At 59.7% G+C, this 27,989-nt stretch overlaps 2 protein-coding genes across 7 annotated transcripts; one reads left to right on the top strand and one right to left on the bottom strand.

Annotated features, from left to right (window-relative positions):
• Positions 1-97: 97 nt before the first annotated feature.
• EGFL7 (EGF like domain multiple 7) lies at positions 98-16,106 on the top strand. 6 transcript variants are annotated; one of them, XM_065695984.1, is made up of 10 exons: positions 242-260; positions 4,383-4,451; positions 9,259-9,442; positions 10,892-11,011; positions 11,154-11,266; positions 12,103-12,198; positions 13,047-13,211; positions 13,996-14,060; positions 14,328-14,490; positions 15,820-16,106. In XM_065695984.1, the coding sequence occupies exons 3-10, from the start codon at positions 9,363-9,365 to the stop codon at positions 15,840-15,842; spliced, it is 825 nt and encodes a 274-aa protein (XP_065552056.1). In that variant the 5' UTR covers positions 242-260; positions 4,383-4,451; positions 9,259-9,362; the 3' UTR covers positions 15,843-16,106. The 6 variants fall into 6 exon arrangements, with proteins under 6 accessions (XP_065552055.1, XP_065552056.1, XP_065552057.1 ...); XM_065695985.1 differs by lacking the exon at positions 242-260 and adding an exon at positions 1,483-1,590; XM_065695983.1 differs by lacking the exon at positions 9,259-9,442 and having other exon boundaries at positions 98-260.
• A 1,088-nt stretch (positions 16,107-17,194) lies between these two features.
• On the bottom strand, positions 17,195-26,063 carry AGPAT2 (1-acylglycerol-3-phosphate O-acyltransferase 2). Its single transcript, XM_065695987.1, has 7 exons — positions 25,798-26,063; positions 21,999-22,132; positions 21,305-21,480; positions 21,030-21,125; positions 19,395-19,467; positions 18,986-19,120; positions 17,195-18,875 (listed from the first exon to the last, which is right to left on the bottom strand). Exons 1-7 carry the CDS (start codon positions 25,983-25,985, stop codon positions 18,817-18,819), a joined length of 861 nt encoding a protein of 286 aa, XP_065552059.1. The 5' UTR covers positions 25,986-26,063; the 3' UTR covers positions 17,195-18,816.
• Positions 26,064-27,989: the final 1,926 nt, after the last annotated feature.

The following is a 27,989-nucleotide window of genomic DNA, read 5'->3' as shown; positions in this document are numbered from 1 at the left end:
CAGAGCACAACACACACAGGAAGTCCTGTCTGGGATTGTCCATCCCCGGCCTGATTTATACAGGAAGAAAAGCATAAAAAGCCTCCCTTTCCCACCTCGGCAGCCACCTCCTGCCTGTGCGTGGCCATGGCACGAAGCAGCTGCCCAGGCCCGCCGGACCCGGGGCAGCCGGGCAGGGATGGCTGCTGGGAGGCACCGGGAAGCGCAGCAGTGGCAGCGGGGCTGATCCCGGCACAGCGGGCGATGGCAGCGCCCCGCAGGTACCCAAAGAGCTGCGGCCATCACTGCAGCAGGGACGGGGTGGATGGGACGGGATGGAATGGGACGGGGGACTAGGGCTGGGGGCAGTGGGAGCGTGTCCTCACCAGGGCTCTGAGTGGGATTTTGCCCCTGCTCAGGCAGATGCAACATTGGGAGCCCAGGGAGCTGGCTGAACACACAGCACTGGCAAAGGGCTGCTGAAGCAAAAGGGGTTTTCAAGCATCCTTCGGCTGAGGCTGTGTGAGCCGCGCACGTGCTGAGCCGAGGAGCGTCTCCAGCGGTGGCTTGCTCAGAGCAGAGCCCAACCTGCGGCACTGTTAGGTCTAATTCAGCCCCCTGGCACTCAGGCTGCTTTCCAGGAGCGGAGAACTCGGAGGGTCGATTTCACCTCTGTGCATGTAGAGGAAAGCAGCAAACACTTGCAAAGTGCCTGTGAGATAGCTGGAAATTCTGAGCAAATCCCTTTTCTTTCCATAACTCGTTCTCTTTTTCCATCTGTCTGCTCTCTGAACACCTCTGGTACAGCACCGCATTGTTCACCCTCCTGCCTGCACTCCCCTGCCTGTGCTCTCCCCTCCGCACAGCAGGACCCCAAGCCACGATGCTGCTGCTTTCAGGTTGCTCTGTAACAGAGTCCAGCCCCTGGATGCCGGCAGGATGCGGGCAGGATGCGGTGCTGCGTGCAGGACATGGTGCTGCGGGCAGGGACCGTCCCTGCTGTCACGCAGACCTGTGCTTGCCCTGGCTAACGGCCGAGCCCAGAGTGTGCCGGTGCGTGCCAGGAGCTGGGCAAAGCCTCTCAGATTCACAGCCATGGCGCTGGGTGTTTGCCTCTCTCTGCTTTCAGCCACCTGTGGGTCCTGCCGTGCTGGTCTGTGTCATTGCACGGTGCAGGCGGGAGGCTTTCAGTCCAGGATCTGGGTTTTTGAGGGATAAAAGGCTGGCCATGGATAGCAGCAGCTGGGATGCCCAGGCGCTGTCTGGCTGCACAGAGCAGGACCACAGCGGTGTATGGCTCTCAGTAGAAATAACCCAGCGTACTTCCCAGGGTCTAACATCCACCGACTCAATTCCCTGGGCAGAGAATCAAACATAAGAAATAACACGGCTTTGTCAGTAGTAAAAGTGATTTATAAACAGATTGGGAAGCTGGGAGAGACAGATGGCCAGATGCAGTGGCTGGACCCTGAGCTGAGTAACAGCAGCGAACACAGAGTCTGCCCTGGCACTCTCTGAATGCTACTCCCTGTGACCCGGCGTTCATTCTGCCCATCGAGTCAGTCCCCTCTCTGCTGTGCAGCCACCAGCTCGGCACAAGCTTCCCGAGAGGTAAGGAAGAGAAATTGAACCCGGGCTGCGGGCTCGTCTGAGCCGTTCCCCAGGCTCTGCTGCTGCAGATGGGGCTGCTCCGGGGGGACAGGTTTACAAACTGCAGCAAATGAGAGCACACGACCCTGACTCAGTCCCAGCAGCAGCAGAAGGGAGGAACGCAGGGGGAGGGTGAGCTTTGAACTAAGGAAAGGGTCTCTGCAGCAGAAGAGGGTGCTCACAAGTGCGTTTCACTCTGTCCTCGCTTGCGTTCCTGTCCTGGCCATAGCCGGGGAGGTGGCTGCAGAGCAGCTCCAATTGGTGCAGGTTCCTGGAGCTTTCTCCTGATAGAGGAGGGGAATCAGAGCAAAACCCAGCCCTGTGCTCAACGCTCTCCTGAGCTGCTCGCTGCCATGGCTGCGGTGAAGGGATGGAGCCGTGCATGCAACCCCCTGCAATCCCCACCATGCTCCTCAGGGGGCGGTTCCCGGGGAGGATGCGCAGGGAGCAGCAGTGTGGGGACCGTTCCCTGCTGACTAACGCCACTTTTGCCAGGGAGGTTTCTCAGAAAGCCACAAAATCCAGTTTATTCCTGGCTGAGATGAATCATTTCCCAGCTCTCACACGGCAGCCATCGCTGCCTCCTCTAAATGTAGATAAGAACTCATCTGTGTGCACAGAAGGGGGAATAAACGTGGCTACAGGACGTTGCCCTGCTCACACATTCAGCGTTGCACAGCTGCAGATCTATGTCTCTATGGTCGCCTCAAGTTATGATGTCCCCAAGACACTTAATGCTTGCAAAGTTCTTACTCAGGCAAAAAGAGTCCCTTTGTGGGAATCAAATCTCGGTCACAATATGCATAGCTCTGGGCAAGTGGTGACGACAGAGCGAGCCCTATGGGCCAAGTACTCCTCTTGGTTTGACCTGCTTTGATCCCACTGACATCAATGGGCTCCTCTAGATTTCCACTGAGATAACTGGCCTGCAGCTGACGCAACCCAGAACAATATGGGGCGTAGCGGAGTAGTGGGAGGTCATTTTCCTCCCGGAGCTCTGCAGAGCAGGCTGCTCCGAAGCCTACGCTTAAGCATCAAGTTTACAAAGAGCCTTCTGAAGAGCAGGAGAGTTTGTCCTAGCCTGGGAAAAGCCATTCCCCCTCTCTTCAGAAGCACCACAAATTCCTATTGCTTTAGCAAGTGCTTCCAGCTCTGCGCAAGCCTCCTGCGGAGGCCAGCGAGAGCCCATTGTACACAGCAGGGATGGGGGCAGCCGCGGCTGGAAGCAGCGGCGCAGTTTTGCATCTGTATGTGTGTCACTCTTCTGTCTGTCCCCATCCGTCTGTCTCCATCTGCCACCGCTGCAGACACGGCCTCAGCTTGGGGAAGCGCTCGTGTGCTCGGGCACGTCCCATTTGCTGTCCTGGGCTGTGAGCGCTCCTCCCTGAAGAGAGGGCTCCTGGTGCGGGACCTGAGCACTCATCTCCCATTAATGCTCCTCTGTTAATCGTTCCTTTCTCATGCCTACAGAACCAGAGCAAAGTTGAGTTCCAGCCCCCTCACGGGCTCTAGGGAATGGGGAGGTGGGTGAAACCCTCACCCAGAGCCAGCCCCGTGCTTTGGCCAGCGCTCAGTGAGCCTCACAGCTCACACTGGTGGTAAAAGCAGTGGGAGACAAGGAGCTTTTGACATCGCTAACTCAAAGAGGGAGGATGGGCAGAAATATTTCACTCTTGGCTTGGAGACAAGCATTAATATGAGATACCGTGGGAGCACGCTTCTGGTGTGCAAGGGGGGAGCGCTGCAGGAAACATGGGAAGGCTCCAGCCCAGGGAGGACTTCGCATTCAGACACTCACTGGCAGGAGCCAGAGCCTGTGACTGCCCTTGTCAGACGCTCATCACACCGGTACTGACAGAGCCAACGGGCCTGATCCTCCCACCCTGCACTGGTGCAACCCCTCTGCTTCCAGGGGAGCTTTGCCAGGCTGTGTCCTGGGGGATTTCCTCCATGAATATTAGCATATAAGACACTGAACCCTCCTTAAGAGAGGAGGATTAAATGCTCTTTTAACGGGATATATGCAGTCCTTAAGCAGCTGGCACGGGCACTTGCTTGAGCAAAGGCTTGACCCAGGAAACGGAACTGAAAAGCAAGCATTTTGTGATTAAAGTACTTGCAGAGTGTGCAGATGCTTGCAGTGCACCTGGGGAGCAATTGCCTGATGGCTGAGGAGGCTCTAATGCAGAGGGACCTGAAAGGCGATGTGCTTAGTCCTGTGATGGGTGTCAGTGTCCCACAAGGAGCTGGAAGATGAGTGCATGAGGGGTGCTGGGTGTCAGTGAGTCCACCCACTTCTCACCATCGACTTGACACTCGTGCAAGGGTCACCTGGGCAGCTGGGGAGCTTGCATACCCCCAGGACAGTGTCAGCAGGAATGGGGCATCCCGTTTCCTTGGGTTCTTGGAAAATCCCAGCCTTGGCGTGACCTCCATTGCAAGCTCGTGTTGAGCGAGGGGAGGATGCTCCTATACACCCGCTGTGCATCCTGCCCTGTGCAGCAGGGAAGGGACGGCGTCCCCGGGCCCTAGCACCGGCACTACGGTGCTTCCCCACGCACCAGTGAACATTCGTGGAGTGGGCTCAGTGCCAGACGCAAGTACCCTGTGGCCAGGATCCTGCTTTCATCCTCCACCCCACCCCACAAGGACATTGGGGAGCATCCAGGGAACCCCTCACTGTGGGCAGGGGCTGGTCACTGATCTCTGCCTGCATGACCAGGGGAGTGTAACAGCGTTTTCTGTTCTCACAGTAAGAAACCAAGATGCTCCGTAAGGAAAGGACCCGTGCCCAGGACAAATGATGGAGCACAGTGGATAAGGTGAGTGCTTTGGCTGTGGGATCCGATCCTGTGCTTTCAGTGTGGTCAGACAGGAAAGCTTTCCGCTGTTTTCCAAGTGCACTTTGCAGTTATTGGGCCAGTTGAGCATCATCTCCCCCGTACAGCACAGAGCACAGTCACACTGTGCAATGAGGTCCTTACCAACCTCTCAAGGCTCCCGGGGAAAGTTGCCTGGGCTTTGCGCTCCTGAGATTAAGTGAGCTGAAAACATTCCCCAGAGGTGGGCTGGATCCAGACAGAGGGAGCAAACCTGCTTGTGCCCTCTGAGATGCTGTGGGACGTGGAGCTGCGCTTCCACCAGCACCGGGAGCCTTTCCTGTGCTGCTGGGGGATCCCGTCTCCACGTGCTCCTGGAGCTCCATCTTCTCCAGCGCATCCTAGAGCTGATCCCGCTCCCTTCCCCAGGGAGCAGCTCACCAAAGCAGTTTATGCTCTGTGTCCACGGGTCCATCCAGGACCCCACACCAGCACATCGAGCACCCATCAGCTTCCCTGGAGGGTGCAGCTCCAGCTCAATCAACAGCCTCAGCGTATCCATGAGGAAATAGGAGGGATGGGCCAGATCTCAGTTGCTCTTTTGGGGCCATTATTGTATAACCGGTAAATATTTCCTTTACATGCCTACGTGCTTTCAAAATACAACTGCAAAGCTTAATTTGGCGCCCGAGCCATTGCAGAAACAATAATCCTCTGGCTCTCATTTCCCAGAGCAAACTGCAGACGAAACAAGTGGCAGCTTGGCACAACCCGAGCTGCGCAGTTTGCTTGGATAAATAACGCCCGAGGAATCCTTTCAGCATCCTTGGGGGCTTGCTGGGAACCAGCCTCCCTGTCCTGGCGCTTCATCGCCTGCTCCCGGAGGACTTTGCTGTTGTAATGAGCTCAGGGGGATTAACGGGGCACGGGGGGCTGTGTGTGGACCGGGGCGGTGTTAGGTCTCTAACCTAGGGAAGGGTGATGTCTCCTCTTGGAATTATCTGTCCTCCTGGGGGTGCAGAACCAGCTATAGCGGTTTTTAGCGAGGTGAAATGACTTCACTCTGGCCACTGGTGCGGGACCATTTCACCCTGGGCCGGGGGCTGTGCTGGGATCTCCCTCTCTTGCCGTTAATCCCCAGCCCACCCAAGCGAGCTGCTCGGGGGGAGAGGAGCCTGGTGTCCACACAGTGTGGGGCAGGCAGAGGCTGTGGGGCTCAGCCTGCGCTAAGGACTCCTCAGGTGAGGCTCCGGATCAGTGCAGGGACCGGGATCCCCCATAAACCCCATCTCCAGCGGGATCCAGCGGCAGCGCACGGGGCACAGCCCCAGGATGTCCCCAGCAGCGCCAGGCTCCCCCGGGGGAATCCGGCCGTGTCCCTGCATGTCCCCCCCCCAGGGACCGAGCTTCCCGGGGGTCCCGCCGCGTCCCCGGCTCCGTGTCCCCCTCCGGGGGCAGGTGGCGGCCGGCGGGGCCGGCGGGGCGGGGGCAGGCGGAGGCTCCCCGGGCCCCGGCGCTTCCCCCCGGCCGGAGGCTCCGTTTTCCTCCCGCCTGAGCTCATTGGGCCGGGGCGGAGGGACCGGCTCGGGCCGGGGGAGGAAACGCGCGGGGGCCGCGGCGCGGCGGCGACTCCGGCTCCGGTTCCGGTGAGTCCCGGCGGCCGCGTCCTCCGGCGGGCAGGGACGGGACGGGCGCGGGGCGGCGTTTGGCGGAGCGGGACCGGGACCGGGACTCGCTGCGGCAGCGCGGGCGGGAGGGGGGGGGCTGCGGCGGGGCTGCGGGAAGGGCCCGCCCGACCGGCGGCGGGGGGGGCAGCGCCCGGGGACCGGGCTCGGTCTGCTCGGGCCGGGGGGAGCAGCCCCGCGACGGGGCCGCGGCTCCCGGCTCCTGTAGAGCCCCGGGGTACCCGACCCCTGCATCCACCCCCGGGCACCCGCGCCCTGCACTCTCCACACCCCCCGGGATACCCCGATCCCTGCAGCGCCCCCGGGATACCCGTGTCCTGCGCCCCGCTGCGGCGTCCCCGTCCCCGCTCCATCCTGCACCCGCATCCCGGCCAGCACAGAGAGCAGCGGGAGGCGTGCAGCAGGGAAAATCCCCCTCCAGGAGGGTTTGGCTGCCGGGGCAGGTCCGCACGCAGCTGGGAGCAGCGGTTTCACCTGCAGAACCAGGCTAGGAGGCTTGAAAAGGTGCAGCTGTGGCCTTCCCATGGGGATGATTCCATGCTCCTGAGGGACTGGGTTCTCTTGCTCCACTTTGCAGGCAGACCCCGATTCCTGCTGCTGCATCAGCTGGGGTTTAGCCTTGGTTTCATGGGCAGAGCTGGACAAACCCACTCGCGGGGCTGGATTTGCCCGTGGTTGCTGTGGCAAGTGAAGGCTTGGGAGAGTTATGGGAATGTTTCTGGCTGTGACAGAGGGACCCCAGGCTCAGCGGGGCAGTGCCCCTGAAACAGCAGGAGCTCAGATGCACCCACACGGCTTCACTTGCACGGGGCTTCACCTCTTCATTCGAGAGACTTAGAAAGGCAGTGACAAAACGACAAAACCTTCTATTACTTTTATCCTTCTTGAGCATGAAAAGCTTTTCCTTTTGTGCTTTGAAAGAGGAGGATTAGAATAGGTGGTGGCAAGAGGCTGGAGCATCCTCAGCGGCTTTAAAGAGGCTGATTTTCATCAACTCGTTACAAATCAAGTGGAGAGTATCAGATTTTCCGCTTTTGGAACAACTTCTGCTGTGGAGCAGCCCTCGCTGTGGGACCGGAGGGATGCTCTGACCGCTCGCGGTGGGGCAGCGCTGCTCCGCTTCAGAGTGAAACAACAAACTCTGTTTCAGGCTTGTGCCCCTCGTTTCTTGCCTTCCCCACAGGGAAACTCCGGCAGGAGCCGCGGGAATCCCGAGGGAGGCTGGAGATGGTTGGCAGCACTGGCTTGAGGCGCAGCAGCACCGGCCTGGGGCTGCGGGGCTGTGAGGGAACCGTCCCAGGGTAGCCCTCGAACAGAGGCTGAGCGAGCAGCGAGGAGCACACCGGTGCCCTGCGGTGTCTTGGGGAACACTGAGGGGAAAGGAGGTTTCTTCACTGTGCTCAAGGCCAGGTTGGATGAAGCCTTGGGTGGGCTGGTTTAGTGTGAGGTGTCCCTGCCCATGGCAGGGGGGTTGGGACTGGATGATCTTGAAGTCCTTTCCAACCCTAATGATTCTATGACTCTATGCTCCCTGCAGCTCACCCAAGATTTGATCTCCCGATGGAGGAGGTACCATAGATCAGCCACTAAAGATTGAATTTATTGCTGTGTTTGGAGGGGAATGGAGGTTTTAGATCACCAAAATCCTCCTCACTGCCTCAAAGCTGGGCTTGAGGTTAAGATGGTTACTGTGGGTCTGGGCTTCAGCAGTTCCCTGCTGGGCTGTGCTCCATGGGAACAGCTCGCAGGGCTGTAGGAAGGGGTGGGGATGTGGTTGTCCCTCCTGTCCTGGAGCCAGAGCTTCGGCTTCTGCAGTGCTGCTGAATTCAGGGTCTGGATGAGGATCCGATGGTGGTTTACAGCAAACCAGTTGAATTGCTGTGACACGAGCCCTGTTGCTCAGCCAGGCAGAGCCGTGTGCTCCACTCAGGCCTGGAGCACGGAGAGGAAGGGCAGCTCAGCCAGTGTCCCCCTCGCTCAGCACCATCATCACAGACACGTGCCCAAAGCATTTGGTGTTAGGGGGCAGGAAGGCTGCATCTCTCCATGTGTGGCTCTGCATCTCTCCATGCCTCAGTTTCCCCACCTACATGAAGGAAAAGATGCTTCTGAGCGCCCTGGAGAAGGGCTTTGGGAACTGCTGGGTCTGCAGGTTTGGGATGGTTATCCCTAACGACGTGCTTTGGAGGTAGGAATTGTCCCACATGAGGTAGGGAATGAGCCTGCAGCTCTCCAGTCTAATCCCCCTCATATCATTGAGGGATTTCATACAGCTTACGTGCAGCTCTCCGTATTTCCAGTTGCAGAGGGTGCGTCTTGTGTGGCCTCCCTGTAAAGCTGCTCCTTCCTCAAGGTTTAATCAGAAAGATTGATTCTTTCTTTAACTGGGGTATCCTTAAGGTGGGTTCTTCAGTTCTTCCTCCTGTAACTGCTGCCATCCGGAGGCCAAGCGTTTTGTTTAAGTCAGATACTGTTTAAATTGGGTATTGTTTAAACTGGATAGTGTTTAAATTGGATATTGTTTGTGGCCTTCCTCAGCCTTGTTTCATGTGTCCTCTGCTAGAGAATCAAAGCCTCTTTATGTGTGACTCGGTCAGTACTGGCTCTGCAGACGGTACATTCGCCCCTCACAGCCCTTTTCTCTGGCGAGAGCTTGTATTTTAAAGAGAAGATCAGATTTCAGTGTTATGTGGTGGGAACATGCAGCTCTGCAATGCTCTATGGATTAAGAAATTAGGGGCCATTGTTTTGCCCTCACTGCCTGGAGTTGGCAGCGTGTTTCATGTGGCGCAGGTCCCCTCCCGGCCACCCGACAAGCAGCAGCGTGGCCCCTGGTGCCATGAGAGCATCCCCTGTGTGCTGAGCCTGGTGTGCCCAAGGGTGAATCACTGCCACGGCTCAAACGCGTGGGGCAAAGCGGGTTTGCCCTGGGGGAGCACGCACCCACTGGGGTTCAACTTGGCGATGGCCCCGCCGTGCTTTGGCACAGGACGCCAGCAAGCACGCTTCTGCCCCAGCCCTCCTGTGTCCGTCCAGCGCCGTCCCTCTGACCCCGAGCGGATCCCCGCCGGCTGTCCCCAGTGGGACGGATGCTGCGCGCTCACCCTGCTCTTGTCTCGCCGCAGGGATCCCCGCCGGCGGACCCGACATGCGGTAGGAGCCAGCGCTTCCCACCGGAGCCAGACTGGGGCGTGCGGCGCAGCCCGGAGCGCCGCGGCAGGGCCGGGACATGCCCCGCGGCGGCTGCCTCCTCCTCGGACTCCTCCTCGCCCTCAGCGTGCCCGGCGCGGCCGCGCTGGCCCGGGCAGGGTAAGCCCCGCGCTGGCTGCGCCTCCCGTGTGCGCCCATCTGCGTGCCCCAGCGAGGGGCAGCCTCCCCGGGGGGCACGGGCGCTGCTGAGCCCACGGAGCTCCGGGCTGGTGTGGAGCTGGGAGAGGGCCCTGTGGTTCCTCCCGGGGCAGCCGGGGCTCCGCAGCCCTTCTCTCCTTGGCTGCTTTGCCACTGGAGGGAAAAAGCCTCTCAGAGGAAATGCTCTGGCTCTGTTTAGCTGCTCGCAGGGGGCACAGACACCGAACCTCATCCGGCCCTGAGCGGTCCATGAGTAGTTATTGTCTCTTTCAAGCAGAGCCTTGCACAGAAATACCCCTGCAATCTCGTTGTCACACCAGTCGCCTTGCAAACAAGCCATCAGGGAAGGATGCAGCATCCCAGCTCTCAGGGGATGCCCGGTCCAGGCACAGAAAGCCCCTGGTGGGTTGTTGCTCACTGTGGTCCATGGTTCTTTGAGCCTGGTGCTGGCAGCTCCAGTGATTCCCCTTCCTAGAACATGGGTCCAATTCAGTGCCCTGGATCCCAGCACAGCCTGGGCAGGCCCAGCTCCATTCTCACTGGGTCAGAAGGAACCCAGAGCTTGGTTTCATCCCAGGCCAAAAGGAGCAGGAGCTCAACACCCACCCCAGACACAGCTCATTGCCTGCAGGGTTTGGTTTTACACCGAAACCCTCTCCTCTGGCGTTAAACCTTTTCCGTTCTGCTGGTGGCTGAAGCACAGCCTGAGCTGGAGCTTTATCCTCCATCTGCAAACAAACAATTGCCATTAAAACCTGCATCTTCTATAGCATCAACAGCGAGGCTGAGGGGAGCCTCTGGAGTTAATAGAAGCCATCTGATGGCCATGCTAATTCCCAGGCTTTTATTTGAGTCTCTAATTGGGCTGGGATGCTGAGGCGAGCAGAGAAGCTGCTCAGTGGGACTGAGCTGCTGGGGCTGGAAAATGCTGGAAAAAGGGAATCTTTAACCCAGACCCCTTTGGCTGTGAACCTGGGGGCAGTTTTGGGCAGATCACCATTACCTCAGGGAGGCCGCAGGGAGACTTCCCTCTGGCCTCTACTTTCCCTCAATGGACCTGACCCCTCCCTATGAAATCGTTCATCTCCGGTGAGCACGTTTGTGGAATGCAAGTGCCTCAGAAAGGAAAAGTCCTCCCCTAAAGTGAGTGATTTCAGGGGCAGGGAGGCGATGGATGGAAGAAGTGCTCTGGGTAAATCCCCCCTAGAGCCTGGCTCCAGTGGCTCCCCCAGGATGGGTCCGAGGGGAGGAAGAGCCTGAGCAGCGCCAAGGGTTGAAGCCTGAGGTCCCCTCCTGGTCCCTGGGGGATCGGGCACTGCCGTGCCCGTGGTGCTCAGCGGGGAGGGGATGCTGTGAGCGCAGGAGGGGTGCACTGGGCCCAGCGGGGTCTGACCCATCCGCTCTGCTCAGCCGCAGGGTCTGTGCCGCGGGGCCACGGAGCCGCGCCGTTGCCTCCACCGAGTCCCACGTGCAGCCCGTGTACCAGCCCTACCTCACCACCTGCCAGGGCCACCTCTGCAGCACGTACAGGTGAGGACGCTGCCCGCACCATGGACCCCATCCTGGCTGCGGGGCGGAGGGGGGGAATCCTGCCTCCATCCGTGGGGAAGGGGCTCCCAGCCCCGGGAATGGGTGCTTGGGGGTGATGCTCAGCCCCATCCTTGCCTTGCAGGACCATCTACAGGGTTGCCTACCGGCAGGTGTACAGGCAGCTGCCCCAGCCCGTGGCTTCGTGCTGCCCCGGCTGGAGCAGGGCTGATGGACACGCACTCGGCTGCAATAGAGGTAAGAGGCTGCTGTGCCACCCTGGTGCTTGTGCTCATCCTTGCCCCAGGCCCCACGGGCCAGGCAGCTCCTGGCCCTGGATGCGGCCCTCCCTCAGTTACCAGCACTGCCCTGCAGGCAGAGCCTCCCTGTAGGGAAGCATTCACATTTCTGGCATCCCAACCAGATGCTGTTCAATTTCTGATTAACTCCCAGCCTTCCCCCGCTGCCTCGCAGGCATTTTTCCTTTGGGATCACTTATTACCTTTCTAGTTACCAGAGGATAGATAAAATGAGTAAGTCCTTTCCATACAAATCAGCAGTAATGGAAGAGAAACACTTTCAGGAGGCACAAATGAAATGCAGAACGCAATAGCAGATAGTCCACCCCCAGCCCATGCCCATCAGCCATTCTCCCTCCTGCTGTGCTTGCTGCCTGCAGGTGCCTTGGCCCTTCTCCAGGCTGCATCCCAAGGTCCTGTTCATTCTATTCTGTTTATTCTGCTCTCCTATGGAGCCAGGCTGAGAGAGCTGGGCTGGGGCAGCCTGGAGAAGAGAAGGCTCCTGAAGGGGAGACCTGAGAGCAGCTCCAGTGCCTAAAGGGGCTGCAGAAAACCTGGAGAGGGCTTGGGACAAGGGCCTGTAGGGACAGGCCAAGGGGAATGGCTTGAACCTGCCCTAGGGGAGACTGAGCTGAGCTCTTAGGCAGAAGCTCTTCCCTGTGAGGGTGCTGAGGCGCTGGCACAGGGTGCCCAGAGAAGCTGTGGCTGCCCCATCCCTGCAGTGCTCAAGGCCAGGTTGGACACAGGGGCTGGCTGGCGCTGCTGGTGATGCTGTGGTTGTTTTCTATCCCCCAGCTCTGTGCTCGGGGCCGTGCCAGCACGGCGGCACCTGCGCCCTCCCCAACAGATGCATCTGCCCCCCCGGCTGGACGGGACGAGCCTGCCAGACAGGTACGGGCGGGGCCGGGGGCACCAGGGTGGCCGTGGGGCTCCAGAGGTCCTCAGCCCCCAGCCCTTGGTGTGGGACAGGGACCAGCACATGCCTGGTGCTCAGAGCACAGCGGGAGCCGCGGTCCTGCCCCTGCGCAGGCCACATCCTGCCCCAGGGCAGCGGTGCCGGGGGCTCCGGCCAGGAAGGGACGGAAGGGAAGCTCAGCTCCCAGGGGAGCTCTGGCCTGAGACCGTGTGCTTGTAACGAGCCAGGCTTTGTAAACCCCTCTGTGTGCAGAGACCAAACCTGTGAACTGAAAACACCCAGGGAGGGAGGGGAAGGGAGCCTGATGGGCGGCAGGCGCCCAGCTCCGGAGAGCCCCGTGCCCCTCACCAGGACAGGGAAAGGGGCAGCGTGGTGCAAACCGGTCCCAAGTCCTCCCTGAGGCAGAGCGGGGCGGGTGGCATTGACCGCGCTGGGCTGAGCTCAGCGCTGACAGCGCCGGCTCCAGCGCGGGGGGGAAGCATTTCCCCAGTGCCTAAAACAGCTCCTGCGGGCGTGGGCAGCGGTGATGGGCTCTGCGGGCGCGGCCGGCGCAGAGCTGGGACCTCGGGTACAGCGCCCGGGCTGGGCTCTTTGCAGGGGAGAGGACAGGGTCCCACTGGGGTTGGTGCAGGTTTACTCCAGCCTGGGGCAGGGGGAAAGGCTGCCCCCGGTGCCGGGGGTTCCTGTGCTCAGACCCTGCAGTGCTGAGAGCACCCAGAGGGGCCCCCAGCACCAGCTCAGTCCGGTCCCACTGAGTCCCCAGCCCTGTGCATGGCTGAGCCACGGCACCCAGCAGCACCCTGAGCCGCACCTCTGGTTTCAGACGTGGATGAATGCGCCGGGCAGAGCCATGGGTGCAGCCAACTCTGCCTCAACACAGCCGGGAGCTTCCACTGCGCCTGCTGGGAAGGCTTCAGCCTCGCTGCCGACCGCAAGAGCTGCCAGCCCCTGGTGCCAGCGCCGGAGCCAGGAGCCTTCAGCCACGCAGGTAACGTCCCCCTTCAGTGGGAGCTGGGATTAACACCCAGCACCCCAGGGCGGCTGGAGCAGGAGAGGCGACGGCAGCCAGAGCCCTTGAGCTTTATTCTTGGTGACCTCTGCCACCCAACCAACCTCCCTGCGCACACATCCAGCCTCTGCCTCTCTGCAAGGCTCTGACGGAGCCTGGCCACGGGTTGCGGTACCCCGGATGTGGCTGTTCCTTCCATCACCATCTTCGTCACCATCCCTCCCGCAGGGTGCCTGCAGCACGAGGAGCAGCGGCGCCGCTGGTGACGGCCCATTATTACTTTTGGTACGCGCTGTGACACTTCAAACTCGTACCGTGAGTAATAATGCGCCGGGGCCAGCACAGGCAGCGCCCGCCTGGAGAGCAGGGCACGTCTGCACGGGTCCCACGAGCCGCCCGCCTGCATCCCCTGCCCAGAGCAGACCCTGGTGCTGCCTGGTCTGACACAGGCACGGAAGGCCGGGATTCACCACATCTTGTCCTTTAAGCATCGCCCCATTGCCTGAAAACTTCCCGCTTTGTTGCAGGTACCCAGCAGCAAGAAGAGGCTTGTGCCTGTGAGCAGCAGGCCTGGGTCGGTGCTTGGAGCAGGCGTTGGATCCAAATGATGCTCCAGGGACTGATGCCAGGGGCTCATTATGGGGGGAGTGGAAGGCACCAGAGCTTGGCCTGAGCCCTGCAGCACGTTCTCTGCCCAGCACCTTCCCCTTCACCTCAGGCAAAGGGCATTAACTCACTGAGCTTCTCCTGGTCCCTTTCTCAGGTCCCCCCAGTGAAGTGAAGGAAGAAGTGAAAGAGCTGAGGAGCAGAGTGGAAGCGCTGGAGCAGGTAAAACCTGCAGCACAAACCCTCCCTGCCGTGTCCTCACTACCCCGGAGCAGCTCGAGGCCACACTCAGCCCACACTGCTGCAGCCGGGGGTTCCCTCCATCCTGGCTCATTTATAACTTCCCCCTGGGCTCAGATGCTGCAGGATCCCCACTGGGCTCCAGGGGTTCCAGCCCTACAGCCCTCTGAACACAACCGAAGCCCCCGAGTGGTTTGGTGGGTGCTGCACCCCACAGGGACACGCTCAGCGCTCCCCTTCTCCCCGCAGAAGCTGCAGTTGGTGCTGGCCCCCTTCCACAACCTCATGCCTTCCGTGCCCGAGGACGTCGGCGCAGACCCCATCAGCCGCCTGTCCCACTCCCTGCAGCAGCTGGACAGGATCGAGTCCCTGAGCGAGCAGATCTCCTTCCTTGAGGAGCGCCTGGAGACGTGTGAGTGCCTGAAGCAGGGCTGGAGCATCTCACTGCTCCCACCCTGGCCCCGGGGAGCAGATGTGGGCCAGCAGGATCACGAACACATGTGCCACTCTTAATCTCTGCCTTCCTAAGCTCAGCAGCCTGTAATTAACAGCAGATGAACACAAGCAGCCCATTAGCTCCGTTGCAGAGCTGGTTCTGTGGCTGCACCATCTGACTGCCCCCATAGCAGCCAACAGTCCTAAGGCTGGCACATGGGAAGGCGGCTCTGGGGCAGGAGTGGTCGCGTCCCGCACTGGGCGGCTGCTCCCTTCCTGTGCTGCCCTTAGAAGAGAAACCCCAGCTCCGAGGAAACGAACAGCCCCCGAAGCCCATCAGGAGGGGTCAGGGAGCGCAGGAGGAGGCAGATTTACGAGCCTGGGAAGGTTCAGACATTTCCCTTTGAAGTCCATGGACCAGGGGGGTCCCCAAGTAGCAGACTCTGAAGAAGAGACCCTGGTGAGAGCTGTCACGGGTGAAAGGGCTGAGGAGAGGGGGTCCTGCCCATCCCCGCACGGCCCCGAGGTGTGTGCAGAGCTCGCTGTAGCTTTGCTTTGGCCACTGTTTCAACGGGCAGCTCCCTGCAGCTGCTTTGCACATTAACTGCAGTCAAACAAGCCCAGAAACCAGGCCCGGTGCTCGCAAAGACTCGAGGGGAAACAGTTTCAGGGCAGAGCCGTCCCAGGTCACTGCCTGCGGTAATGGCTTAGCTAGAAAAGACTTCAAAGAACCTGTCTGAAGAGCAAGGGGCAGCAAGCAGACACTTAACAACCACCTCAGGAAGGGGCAGTCATCAGAACCAGTGAGTGCTCCAGCACCCCCAGCTTCCCAGTAGTGCCCTGCACATACCATTAGTGACAGCCGAGGAATGCGAGCACTGTCACAGGGTGACATGGATTTATTCCAAGGGATGACTCCCAGGTCCTGGAATTAACTTCTGCCAAGCCTGGCCCAGCAAGCGAAACTTGGTTTTGTCCCTCTCCTGGCCTTGGAAGTCCCTGGAGGACACAGGACTGTCCTTTAGTGCTCCAGCGAGCACTGGGGCCTGCAGGGCATCCCATGGAGCTCAGGACCACGCTTTCTGTGCCTTGGGAAGCTGCGGCACCACTGCACGCTCCCATTATCTGCCCAGTGGGGATGCATGTAAGGAATAAAACCCATTTCCTCTTTTAAAGCACCAGCAAAGGCACAAGGTCAGGTCTTGTCCGAGGCTGAATGATCCCAGCGCAGCAGTGGGAAGCAGTGGGGAAGGAGACCAACCCAACCCCGGCTGACACCACTGCTGCTTGCTTTCCCTCTTCCCAGGCTCCTGCAAGAATGAACTCTAGTGAGCACCGAGGAACCGGAGTGAGCCGAGCGCATCCACAGCTCTTACCTCACTCTCCAGTCCCAGGCTGGGGACGAAGCCACATCACCTGCAGGAAGGCACAGGGTGGCAGGAGAGGGCTGGTTTCCCATCGGCATCTCCATTCTCTCTCCCAGCTCACCTTAGCAGAGGTCATGCAGTTACTGCCAAACTGGACTCTGCACCCTCAGCATCTCACCCCTTCCTGTGCAAGAGCAAAAAATAAACCCCTTCCTGTGTGCCATGAGTGCCTGTGCCCGAGACTGCACCGTGCCCTGCTTCACCCTTCACTCAGCACCACGCTGGGCACAGGGTGGGTTGTGCTGCACAGAGCTGCTCCTGCCTGCACAGCTGGGGACAGGTCCTGTGGTTGGGGGACTGTGGCCACAAATGGTCGTGCAGAGGGGCAGCCCCAAGCCAGGCCCCACGGCAGGGGATGAGCGCATCCAATCACTGGTGGGGTACAGGGAGTAGGAGCCCATCCCTGCGGCCTCCGTTCTGCTCTCTGGGGCCAGCCTCAAGCACTGGAGGTGGCCTCATCACCGCTTCTTGGCACAGTATCTGCAACAGCTTGCCCTCTGCTTACCTGCTCCTGCTCTCTGCACCTTCCCTTCCGCCCTAAAGGGACACAAGGGCGATGCTTCTACCTGTACCTGAAGGCACAGAGGCTGGTTTTACCCGTTTTAATAGATAACCTTTCCCTGTGTCACTCCCATTGCCAGCACAGAGCAGACAGGGACAAGCCTGTGCCATGCGTGGTGAGGACAGGGAGAGAGGAACAGCTCCCTGCAGGCCTGGACAGGGGACCGAGGTGTTTACACTGGCACAAGCACAGGCTGTTGACAGAGACAGCCTCTCCCAGAGCCAACAGTGGCTGTCAGCCCCATGGCACATACACACACACACAGAGCTCCCCAGCACTGTTTGCTCAAGCCCAGGGACACTGGTACAGCAGAGCAGACGTGACCAACCTGGTACCACACTTCCCTACGCGCCCGGAGCAGAGCTGCAGGGGTTGTACCCAAATACAGGCTCCTGTGCCTGCACTGAGGCTGCAGGATCCTGACTGGCAGGGAAGGTGCTTGCTCCAGGGCCTGGCTTGCAGGAGAGCTCCATCCACACAGGCACCACCTTCCCCCTTCTCAGGAGAGGTCCCTCCTGGTCCATGGCTTGGTGTGGGGCTGGGGTGCAGCAGCTCAGCCCTTCTGCCCATTGGGACAGGGCCCTGCCACCACCCTCAGTCACCAAACCCCCCTGCACAAAGCAGCAGGTCGGCACCCTCCCCTCCCCGAGCAGCCCTCCTCCCGCAGCTCCCACACACGACCAGGACTCTCCTTTATTTAAATAACCAAAGGTGTACTTTGTTATTTTTTTTCTCTTTAAAGCACATAAAATCATTGTCACCCCAATTAAAAGTGAACAGCAGAAACTGCACCCAGAGGCACTGCTCCCTCCTCCTGGGGACGAGGCTGCAGGTCCCTCAGTGGGCACTGTTCCCCTCAGGACCCTCCGTGACAGCCCCTTATCTGCCACTTACAAAGTGCTGGTTCAGTTCCCATCCTCCCACCCTGACCCGGCTGCAGCGGGTCTGACCCCTGAGTCTGTACTTGTTAAGGCCCCTCCGCTAAAGCCCCCCCAGTTACAGGAATTCCCTGCCCTTCCCGGTGGAGGCTTTAACCCCCAAATGCCGTATGACTGCAATTCCACCACTGCAGGCTGCAAAAGCCATCTGCATTGGTTACCTGAGCAGACCAGGCAGCTTGTCTCAAAGTTCTACACCCTGCACTGCGAACAGCAGAGCAAAAGCCTCCCTGAACCCACGTTAGAGGTGAAGGTTACCCCAGAACCACGGGCCTGACCCAGCGTTGCTCTTTGCAGAGGGCATCATCACTTGCACAGCTCCCAGCGAGGGATGCAGCCTCCATCACCCCAAAGCACAGGGAAAATCCCTTTATGTGAACGGGAAAGGATCCTTTTCCCCCAGAGGGAGAGCTGAAGCCTTCAGCACCCGGTCACAGCTCCTGCTCACCCTCCCCGTGGCTCTGCAGGAGCTTTGCAAGCCTCGCAGAGCCGCAGCTCCACCGAGATCAGCAAAGACATGGGACAGGCACCATCTTTCGGCCAGTGCTGACCATGACAAGCAGCAAACTGAGCAGAACAGAGCCCTTTGCATCTGCAGCAGGTACCACAGCACCAGGACACCCGCTGTGATCAGGCTGAGCCACCAGCATGGCACAAGTCACCATGAGCACAGGTTTGCCCAGGGCTGACACAGTTGTAGGTTTTAAATATAAGCTGGTGGCTCTGAATGGTAGAAACAAGCATAGGGCTTCGTTCAGAAGAGGTCTAAGCCAGCGAGGCTGTACCACACCATACATCTGGCCTGCTCAGGTCGCCACTGCTGCACAAGGGCACTTGGTTCAGACAAGGCAATCAAGCCTGAAGACACACTGTGAGATCGAGCAGCCCCACATGATCCTCTCTGCAGCCCCAGCTGAGGATATCAGCCCTGGTGCTTCCTTCAGAAGCGAAGGACTCTGCTCAGGAGTAATGCAAAGGCCCAGCACTAAACACTGCTGTGGCACAAGGACAATCCTCAGGGAGACAGGCCCTGTCCCAGGGACACCCTGTGAGCTCCACCGTGCTGGTTGCCCGGGGAGGACACCTGCTCCCTGCACTGCTGAGAGCCAAAGTCTGCAATTTCACCTGATTCTCAGCCTTGGTTGAGCAGCATCAAGGTTGTGCAGATACAAACGGCTGCCTGTGGGACAGCCAGGCCAGCACCAGGCTGAGCCTCCAGCCAGGCTCTCCTTGTCAGCCCACAGGAGCTGGGGAACTCACCTCTCTGGTCATTGAGCCCTTTGGTAGCACAAGTTTGATGCCTGAGAAATTCAGAGAAAGGAGACGTTTCATTGGGAGACAATGAACTCATAAGAGAAATCCACTCAACGGGGACCTCAGCGCTCGCTGGACACCCGTGTGTGCTGGTCCATGGTGTTCCCGGCGTGACAAGTCACTGCAGAGGAAGAGAAGTTCCTTCGGGATTTGGCAACAGACAGGTCCCTTCAGCCACCACCACACGGTGACACCACTGGAGAAGCATCTAAGATGAGTCCTTTGCCTCACTTGGACTTGGACGGCCTGACAGAATGAAGAAGGTCTCCCTCATGGTGTGGTAACATCTGTCAGTGAGGTCAGAGACATCATCTGATGTCAGGCCTTTGGTCTCGATTGGAGGCAGAACCTCAACCTTGATTTTGCCTAGGAACAAGAGAAGAGCCTATGAGAGCGCACACCAGTTACGAGGAGAGGTGGTGCCCCATTTTAAATCAAAATATCCCCCAGTGTTTAATTACAGTTGGAGTTAGCCCAGCCCAGGTTCTGGTGCCAAGAGCTTTGAACTGGCTCCACACATGTCCCACAGGGACTCCTCCTGCTCACCCCAGCTCTGCTTCCCTCCCACACCCATAGGTTTCTCTGGGCATGGCTTCAACCCTGTCCCCAAGTGGCTGTAAAGACCCTCAGGCTCTGGTACCTGATGTAAATAGTTTCTCCTTTGGATTATAGAAGCTGGTGAAGGAGGAATACACCACAGGGATCACTGGGACCTTGGGGAAGAAGAGGAAAAACAGGAGTTATTTGCACTGCAGCAGCCCAGGGCAGGCCAGAGATTAGCAGCAGAGCTGACCTGGCCCAGCTCTCAGACACCGAGGGCACCACGCAGTCCCACACACAAGACTCGCTTCCAAAGACTGGGACAGTCAGAAATCAGATGGGATCCAAACCACTCCCAGCAACTCAAGGCACGGGGACATTTGGGCACTAGGACCAAGTTATACTTCAGCCCCCGGTCAGCACTGGCTCTCTGAGCAAATAGTTCCAAGTCAGGCTTCAAACCCAGGTATTTTCTGACCCGCAGACTTCGGAAGGTGCCCATTCTGACAGGCCTTGCCCTGCTGTGCAGGCACACGAGTGGGGCAGGCAGCTTTTGAGCAAAGGGTCACCAGTTGCTCTCAGGGAAGGTTCAGCGAGGCACAGACACACCAGGAGGGCACAGTCACTCAGTGCTGATAACAGACACAATCCACAGCCCATGACTCAGGGGGAGTGTCAGAGGTGGGTGCTTTTTCCACTGTCTCCCTTCGTGCCAGCCCCTACCCCGGTTGCATCACCCCAGCAGGAATGGCACGATGCAGGCTACACCCTGGGCTGGGCCAATAGAAGCCAGCAGATCTGGCACCTCCTCCCCTTTCTCCAGGATCCTGCCGTAACATCTCTCTTAGGGAAAGCAGTTTCCCCCCAGGCCTGGGGTCATCCCAGCCCCAAGAAACAAGGCCATGGGAAGATAAAGCACCCATCCCTTCCATCTCCCTGCTGGCACCCAGTTCCCAGCACTGGGAACTGAGCAGGGTGGCCCAGGCAGCACCACCAGGCCTTCCGCATCCCTGGCACAGTGCCCTAGAGCTCTGCCCAGGCAAGCACCACCCCCAGGAGCACCCACAGCTCCAGCAGCCAAGGAGCAATTTGCCTACTAAGAAGATCTTGTCATCTTAGAGAAGGCATTTAAGACATAAAGAAGTACCATCAGGCTGTCTGGAAGGGAGCAGCTATTTCCACACAGAACAAGCCCAGGTGTTGCTCTAAACCACCAGCATTAACAATCCTGGATCAACAAACACCACACTATTGCATCCTGGGGGATTGGGAAATGCATCAACAGCTCTGGGGTTCCCCAAGAGCTCGCTGGGCTCCTGGCCAGAAGGGAGCTCTGTGCTGTGCTCCCAGGAGCAGGGCATGGACACTGCACCCTACACTGCCAGGCAGCTGCCTGTAAAGCCTAGAGCCAGAGAGACAAGTGTGCCTGTCCCCACCTCTGCCCTACAGATGGGACACCAGGGCTGCAGTGCTGGGGTGGTCCCCAGAGAGGACAAGGCAGCTTCTCCACTGTCTGCAGCCACCCATCCACAGGGGCCAAGTCACTCTTGCAGGAGACGGAAAAGGTTCCCAGCTCCTGCTGGGCAGTGCTTATGACACCCAAAGGTGGTTTAGCTAAGGAGCTCAGCTGTGAAACAACTCGCTAGAGAGCAAATGAACCACACCACTGCATGACCAGTGTGCAACACCCACTGTGGAACACCCAGGGTCCCCAGCAGGGGCACAGCACCGTTACCTGTGCCTGGATAGCGAGATGAAACGCTCCTTTCTTGAAGGGCAGGAAGTCCCCGGTGCAGTTCCTTGTGCCCTCTGGGTACACCCACACCTTCACCTGCACATGGAGAGATAAGGCTCCAGCAATCCGCTTGAAGTGCTCCTTCCTGCCGGCCGAGCCACCAGCCAGCCTTGCCAAGAGCTGCAGATGAGCCAGCACCAGGAGTGCCACATGCCCCCATACCACCTGGGATGCCCAGCACATGCCACCCCTCCAAGCACCATGGTCACACTCACTTTTTCAGTCACCATAGTCTTGGCTACCTCTGACATCACCATCTTGGCACTGGTGGTGCTCTTCCTGTTGATGAAGATGACGCCACCGAGGTACATGATGAGCCCCACGAAGCCCGTGTACAGCAGCTCCTTCTTGCCCACCTGGACACAGTTGTCAGGCAGCACCTCCATCAGCCCTAACATGATGGCAGAGGATGAGACCCAGCAGTCACCCGTCTGCCCGCATCCGGACAGAATGAGAGACATGATCTGAGGTGTGGAGGGGAGCATGAGGGACAGGGCAGTGCCTTGTTTCTCTACTGGCTTCTTTCTGCTGCCATCAACAGAGCAGAAGGAGACTTGGCATGCAGCAGAATAACAGGGGCAGGGTGGCTGCAGGTCACAGCAAGACCCTCAAGAGGCAGGGTCCCTCCAGCACACTGACACACATGCTTGGCCAGCCAGGCTGTCATCGGGCAGGGGTGTAAGAGGGAGCTGAGAAATACCCGAAGCTGAGGAGTACCTGGGGTGCCGCATGGGGTGTGATTGCTTAGGGTGAGAGGCGATCCTTCCTGCATCAGCACTGACAGACAGAGCTGGCCCAGTGGGCTCAGAAGCCCAGAGTGGCTGGACAGGGGCTGCTTGGCCAGGGTATGTGAATAGGATTTGTAATGGTGAGCAAGACAACTGCTCCCTCCCTCCCACCACTCCTCACCCATCATGTCGAGGATGCTCTGGTGGTTGGACACAATGATAGCAGGACCCTCTACCTCGAAGTTTTCCAGTCCCTTCACCTCAAACCTCAGGCCAAAGAAATACTTGAAGGTCTTGACCACATTTTTGATGATTCTGCAGAAGAGAAGAGCAGTCAGCAGCAGGGCAGGGGCGACAGGGTGTGCTACACACAGGGTGGGTGGAAGGAGACCCCTGTGACATATAACCTCCAGTCCCACCTGCCCTGTGGTCCACCCAGGTGTGTTCTGCACTATTCCATGTGCTCAAGGTGCTTCAGTTGCATTTTAAGTCCTGTCCCCTCCCAGTGCGGGAATTTTATTGGAAGCCTGGGGGAAGCTGATTGTAACTGAGGCTGGTACAGCCAAGCCCACATCTCCTTCAAGCTGACAGCATCAGCTCACAACCAGGCTCACTATGGGCTCTTTGGCAGAGGCAAGTCCAGCCCAGCACAGCTGCAAGAGCCCTACACACAGGGCAAGCTGGAAGCCCTCCAAAGTCCAGGAGGGAGGGAGGGATGCTGGTTTCCACACTGCATCACAGACAACTGCTGCTGCCAGTCCTACCCATTTGGTGCTGTTTGTTTCCCCTGTGCCATGACTGTTGCCTGCTCTGATGCCTCCCATGTTTTCCTCCTGCCACCAGCAGAGCCCCACACGTTGTTCCAGCAGTTCTCCTCGGAGCTGCCACTCCCAGCACATGGGCATTAACCTGCACACCCATCATCCAAGAAAGGCTCTGCCAGTTCTGCTCCTCACAGTGCTGGAAGATGCTGCTTAATCATACAAACATGAGGTGCCACCATGCCATGGAAGTCCAAGAAGGGAAGAGAGTGAAGGTAAGAAATACTTCCCTGTACGACAGAAGGATGAAAGCAACAAAGCTCCCCCACAGCTTGGCACAGGCAAGGTGCCCCCCGGCAAACCCATCTTCACAAACACCTTCTGCCTGTCAGTTCACTTCCCCAGTGGATCTACAGGTCTGTCCACAGAGCTCCCAGCTTCTGTGCCCAAGGGCTTGCAGGAGGCGCCAGTCATGCCCTCGCTGAGCACACCCAGCACTGGTCACCAGCCCATGGAGCAGGGCCCATCCACACCACCCAGACAGGTGGGAGCTGGAGAGCCTCCAAGTCGGCCAAAGGACACAGCCAGAAGCTGGCAGCACACAGGGGCTATTTTGGGCAGGGAACAGCCATTTGCCAGGGCTGGAAGCAGAGGAGCTTGCACATGAACCCCCAGCCATCAGCTTGGCTCGGCTCTCCCCTAGGGCAGACTCAGGTGCTGACCTGCCCTCCAGCAAGCATCTGGATGTCCTGCCTTAGGGCCCTCCTCCCTGGCAAACAGGGGGGGAAGCTTTCCTCCTTGCAGGACAAGGCAGAGGGACCAGTGCCAGCTTCTCCCCCACCCCAGGGCCCAGCCTGGGAAGCACCCCTGTCACCCAGGGCAGGAGGTGAGCACTCAGCCAGCGCCTCACCATGGCCTGGCAGCAGCTCCCAGCATCTGCTCTCCAAAAGTATCCCCACCTGAGATTCTCCACATCTTCAACCGCACACCTCCGCCAGCACGACCTTCCCCCAGCTTGCTCCTACCCTCAGTGGGGTCCATATCGCCATGGGGCACCCTGCCACGTAGACGATGCCTGTGCCAGCTTTGACACAGGAGTTCAGGCCAGCGCCCGCAGGTGACACAGCTCAGTAACAGCACTGTCACTCCACGTCATTAAGAGATGCTCAAAGGTTAGAGCCACACCAAGGGAAGGGACACAGGAGGTGGCCAGGACCTGCAGAGAGGTTACACAGTGCAGCCCAGGTGAGGAGAGGCAGGGTGACAGGACTCAGTGGGGTCACAGGGATGCCGTGACACCAGACTGACCTAAATCCCACTTCTCCTGGTTCCCAACTGCCAACCAAAAATGGGGTCACTGCTCTGGAAGTCACACAGCTCGGGAGCTGCCGAGAGAGGCTGGTTACACATTACTCAAGAGCAAGCATCCAACTTCCTCCTGCCAGTGTAGAGCCAGCCTTGCCTTGCACAAGATGTGGAGTGAGCTGAAAGAGGGAAAGGGGCAGAGCTCAGAGCAAGCAGAGATCCACCAGCAGCCCTGCTGAGGGGCCACACCACCCACAGGGTTAAGCAGACAGGTCCCACTCCCCTCCAACACTGCAAGCAGCTTCTCTGCTGGCATGAACAATCCTGACTTGGGGCAGTCACAGCTGCAGGGAGCTCCAAGTCTGATGCACTTAAGAGTAGAAAAACGAGGGAATGTGCCTTTTCAGTGCATCCAAACCACCTGAGTCCATGTGCTTTGCCTCACAGCCTGCGACAGAGGCCTCGTCAGGATCCTCCGATTTTCCAGGACCAGTGAAGTGTGCTTACCAGATAGGAAGCTCTTACAAGAGGTTTCACCTCTAGATAAACGCTCCATCTCTGTCAGACACGAGGGCAACCTCTCCCAAGTCACAGCAGCTTGGCACCAGAGCCAGGAGCACAGCAAGGACGGGGTGTTCTGCACCTGGCAGCCGTGCTGTTACCACTGCCTGTCCGCCAGCACATGCTCTGCTCCAGCCCCTTCCCCGAGCTGGAATAAGCAGACTGGGATGCTGCAGGAAAGAGGAGCTCGCTGGATCACCTCTGCCACAGACCTCCCAGCAGCTGGCATACCCAGCCAGCATCATCAGCCAGTGCCAGCACATGGAAATGACGGGCTTCAGTTACAGGAAAAGGGCGGTTCTGGCCTAAATTCAGCCCCAAGTTTCAACATGAGGAGCTGTTCAGTGCAAAGAGCTCTTGTTTCCAAAGAGTTGCTTTAAGTTTGCACAAATTTTACAAGCTTTAAGGCTGGGGAAGGAGGGGGGGGGTGTCTCTAACTGCCATCACAGAATCTCACAAAGCTGGTGGTGCACTGGAAAGCTGCTCCTGAGCAAGCCAAGGCAACCGAGGCTGCAGACACAGCTAGGCTGGAGATCCCAGGGCAGATTGCTGCTGCCAGCGCCTGGGCCCACGGCACCAGGGCGGACCAGAGCCCATGGGCAGGGCAGAGCCCACAGGGCAGCGCATCGTGCACTGCCACGCTCACTCCACCCCGAGTCCTGCCTGCCAGAGCCACACTGCGAAGCAAAGTCCACCTCCACCAGCTGAAACGCTGCCCAACCTTTGATCCAAAGGATGTATTAAGGCAATGGGGCTCCACTTTCCTCAGCACTCGTATAACTCGAGCTGGACTTGGATGGTCGGAGCGGGTAAGAACCTGCCTGCGGGAGAGCAGAGCAAGGAGCCCAAGCTCTCCTGTGCCAGCTCTGCCCTTACAACGCTGCTCCCCAGCGCTCCTCAAGCACTGCCGCGAGCAGCCCACAGAGGACACGCACGGAGCGGGGCCTGCCAGCAACAAGCACAGCCTCCATGTCCCGAGGGCAGCACACCGAGCACCCCTGCAGCGGCAGCGCGGCCGGCACAGCTCTGCCCGCCGAGCAGGGAGGGCACCAACCCCCCCGGACCGCTGCCGTGGAGCTCACAGCCCCTCAACACGGCACTGGCCGCCATCCTCGCAGCCCAGACCCCCCCCATCACACCCATCCCCGACGGGGCTCCCTGCACGGCCCGCACCACCGCGGCCCCGCACCGCAGCGCAGAGGGCACCACCGAGGCCTCCATCCGCACACCCCGAGGTGCCGGAGGCCACCGCCACCCCCCGCGGCCCCCCGCACCGCGGCTGGGCCCGAAGCCGACCTCCCCGGGCCGTGCTCCGCCGCCGGGCCCCGCCGCCGCCGGCACGGCCGCGCTCACCTCATGTTGCGGACGGTGCGGCCGCCGTTGAGCAGCAGGCAGGCGGGCGCGGCCAGCAGCGAGCCCAGCACACACAGCACGCAGTACCAGCCCAGGCGCAGGGCGAAGCCCACGGCGGGGCTCAGCTCGGCCAGGACGTGGAGCAGCAGCAGCACCGCCGCTCCCCACAGCAGCCACCCCGGCTCCATGCCGCCGGCCTCGGCCGCGCTCCCCCCGCCCCGGCAACCGCCGCTGCCGCCTCCGCCGCCGAGCCGAGCGCGGGGCGCTGACCCCGCCTTATGTGGGCGGCCCGGCCCCGGCTGCTCCGCTCCGCCCCGGCCCGGCCCCCCCCGGCGCTCCCCTCGGCCGGGTCCCGCCCGGGTGCGGGTTGGGGTCCGCTCCCGGTGCTGTGCGCGCCCGGCTGCGCTCGTGGCTCGGTGGGGGCCGGGTTTGGTGCCCTCATGGAGCCCGGGGGGGGTTTGAGTCCCCTCATGGAGCCGTGTCAGGGCTTGCACTCCCTCTGTGGTGCCATGGGAGGTCCTCGGGATCCCCTCACACTGCCATGAGGGGGGTTTCAGTCCATGGTACCATGGAAGGTCTTTGGGGTCCCCTCACGGTGCCATGAGGGGGGTTTCAGTCCCTTAACAGTGCTATGGAAGGTCTTTGGGGTTCCTTCATGGTGCCATGAGGGGGGTTTCAGTCCATGGTACCATGGAAGGTCTTTGGGGTCCCCTCACGGTGCCATGAGGGGGTTCTGGGTCCTCCTGTGTGGTACCCAGGTCTCCCATGACGGCTCTCCCTAGCAGAGGTCAGCGTGGCCCCGCTGTGGCACATCGCCATCTCCCCACCTCCCTGCCCGCGCCTCGCCCGCACTCTCCATGGCGCCCGATGCTGGCACAAACAACGCTGAGTGGGCCGGGGCCGCCCCGCTGGCGCTGGGGTTAGGGCAGGATCAGGCCCAGCAGCTCTGTGGGCGCCCGGCTGGCAGGGCAGATGGAAGCACGCGTGCTGGCACTCACACAGGGTTTGCAACACTGCTTGGAGCCAAACCCCGGTCCCATCGGCGGCGGGGACCCCACCGGGGTGAGGCTGCAGCCCCAGCACCCGCTCAGCACCCCCAGCACCCGGAAAACTCAAGGCAAAGGGGTTGTCCTGTTCCAAAGGACACTTGTTCCCTCGGCTTTCCTTAGACAGAGGCAGCGGGCTGCTCCCAGGCGAGCTGTCACCAACGCAGAGGGGACCTCACTGCGTTTCCCTGCTCCCCAGCAGCTTGAACGCTTGAAGCAGAGGACAAGCTCCTTCCCTGAGCTGTGCTCCCCGCAGCTGCCAGGCAATGACATCTCAGCGCTGGCCTCATGATTCCTGCTAATGCCACAAAGAGCCCTGATTGTATTAGCATCTCCACGCAGCATTAGGTTAATCCTCCGGCCTGCGTGCTGCAGGCTGCTCCGAGCGCCCGCGCCAGCCACCGTATGCCTGGGAAGTCACCCAGACCTTTCCGGCTGCGCACATGCTGGGCCCGGAGCGATCCTGCGTGATCCTCGTGACTTTCCCCCCTGTTGACAGGAGAAGAAAGGGTGCTGTGTCACCGCTGCCCGTCTGCCCAGCTGGCGCTGGGAACCTGAAATGGGAATGGCAGCGCGGCCGCGGCGCCCGTGGCAGACAGCGGCAGATAGGGCTCCGCACATGGGCTCCGAAAGGAGCTTGGCTGCAGTTCCCTTCTCCCCAGCAGCTTATCTGGAGTGATGCAAATGAAACGTTTAATATCAGTCTGCGGCTCAAGGAAAGGGAGGGATTTCTGATGCCAGATTAGAAGGCAGACATGGGCCTGCCTGCTTGCAGCAGAGCTGTCACGCTGAGTGGTTTCGTAAGGCAAAGCGGTTCTGCTGCCAGATGATGGCAGCCATCAATGTGCATCAACATGACCATAACAAATAGCCTGATGGGAGCGGGCCGTGAGCCTCTGCGGGCTGTGTAACACAACAGGGACCGTGGCACCCCCTGAAATGGGGCTGGGTTTGGGCCGAGGCAAAGGCAACCCCCTCCTGCCCTCCTAAGCTCCAGCAGCCGGAATGAAGCAGTTCCAGATTCCTTTAACCCCCCCACCTCACCAGGTTGCAGGTGTGGTTTGCATATTTACACCAGTGACTGAATTTAGATGCGGTGCAAGGCAGTCTGTGTGAGCGGGGTCCAGAGACACAGGCAGGAGCTGA

The sequence above is a fragment of the Lathamus discolor genome, chromosome 15 (assembly GCF_037157495.1).
Source record: "Lathamus discolor isolate bLatDis1 chromosome 15, bLatDis1.hap1, whole genome shotgun sequence".
In the NCBI taxonomy this organism is placed as follows: Eukaryota; Metazoa; Chordata; class Aves; order Psittaciformes; family Psittacidae; genus Lathamus; species Lathamus discolor.
This window is presented reverse-complemented; position numbering and strand designations above follow the sequence as displayed.

Bases quoted from the DNA above. Each gene is read 5' to 3' on its own strand.
- EGFL7 (XM_065695980.1), top strand. From the start codon at position 5,501: ATGACTTCACTCTGGCCACTGGTGCGGGACCATTTCACCCTGGGCCGG. The intron at 6,095-9,258 runs GTGAGTCCCGGC...GTCTCGCCGCAG, and splicing joins CGACTCCGGCTCCGGTTCCG to GGATCCCCGCCGGCGGACCC. The intron at 11,267-12,102 runs GTAAGAGGCTGC...TCTATCCCCCAG, and splicing joins CGCACTCGGCTGCAATAGAG to CTCTGTGCTCGGGGCCGTGC.
- AGPAT2 (XM_065695987.1), bottom strand. From the start codon at position 25,985: ATGGAGCCGGGGTGGCTGCTGTGGGGAGCGGCGGTGCTGCTGCTGCTC. The intron at 21,481-21,998 runs GTGAGGAGTGGT...CCATCATGTTAG, and splicing joins GAGCATCCTCGACATGATGG to GGCTGATGGAGGTGCTGCCT. The intron at 19,121-19,394 runs GTACCAGAGCCT...TCTTGTTCCTAG, and splicing joins GGAGAAACTATTTACATCAG to GCAAAATCAAGGTTGAGGTT.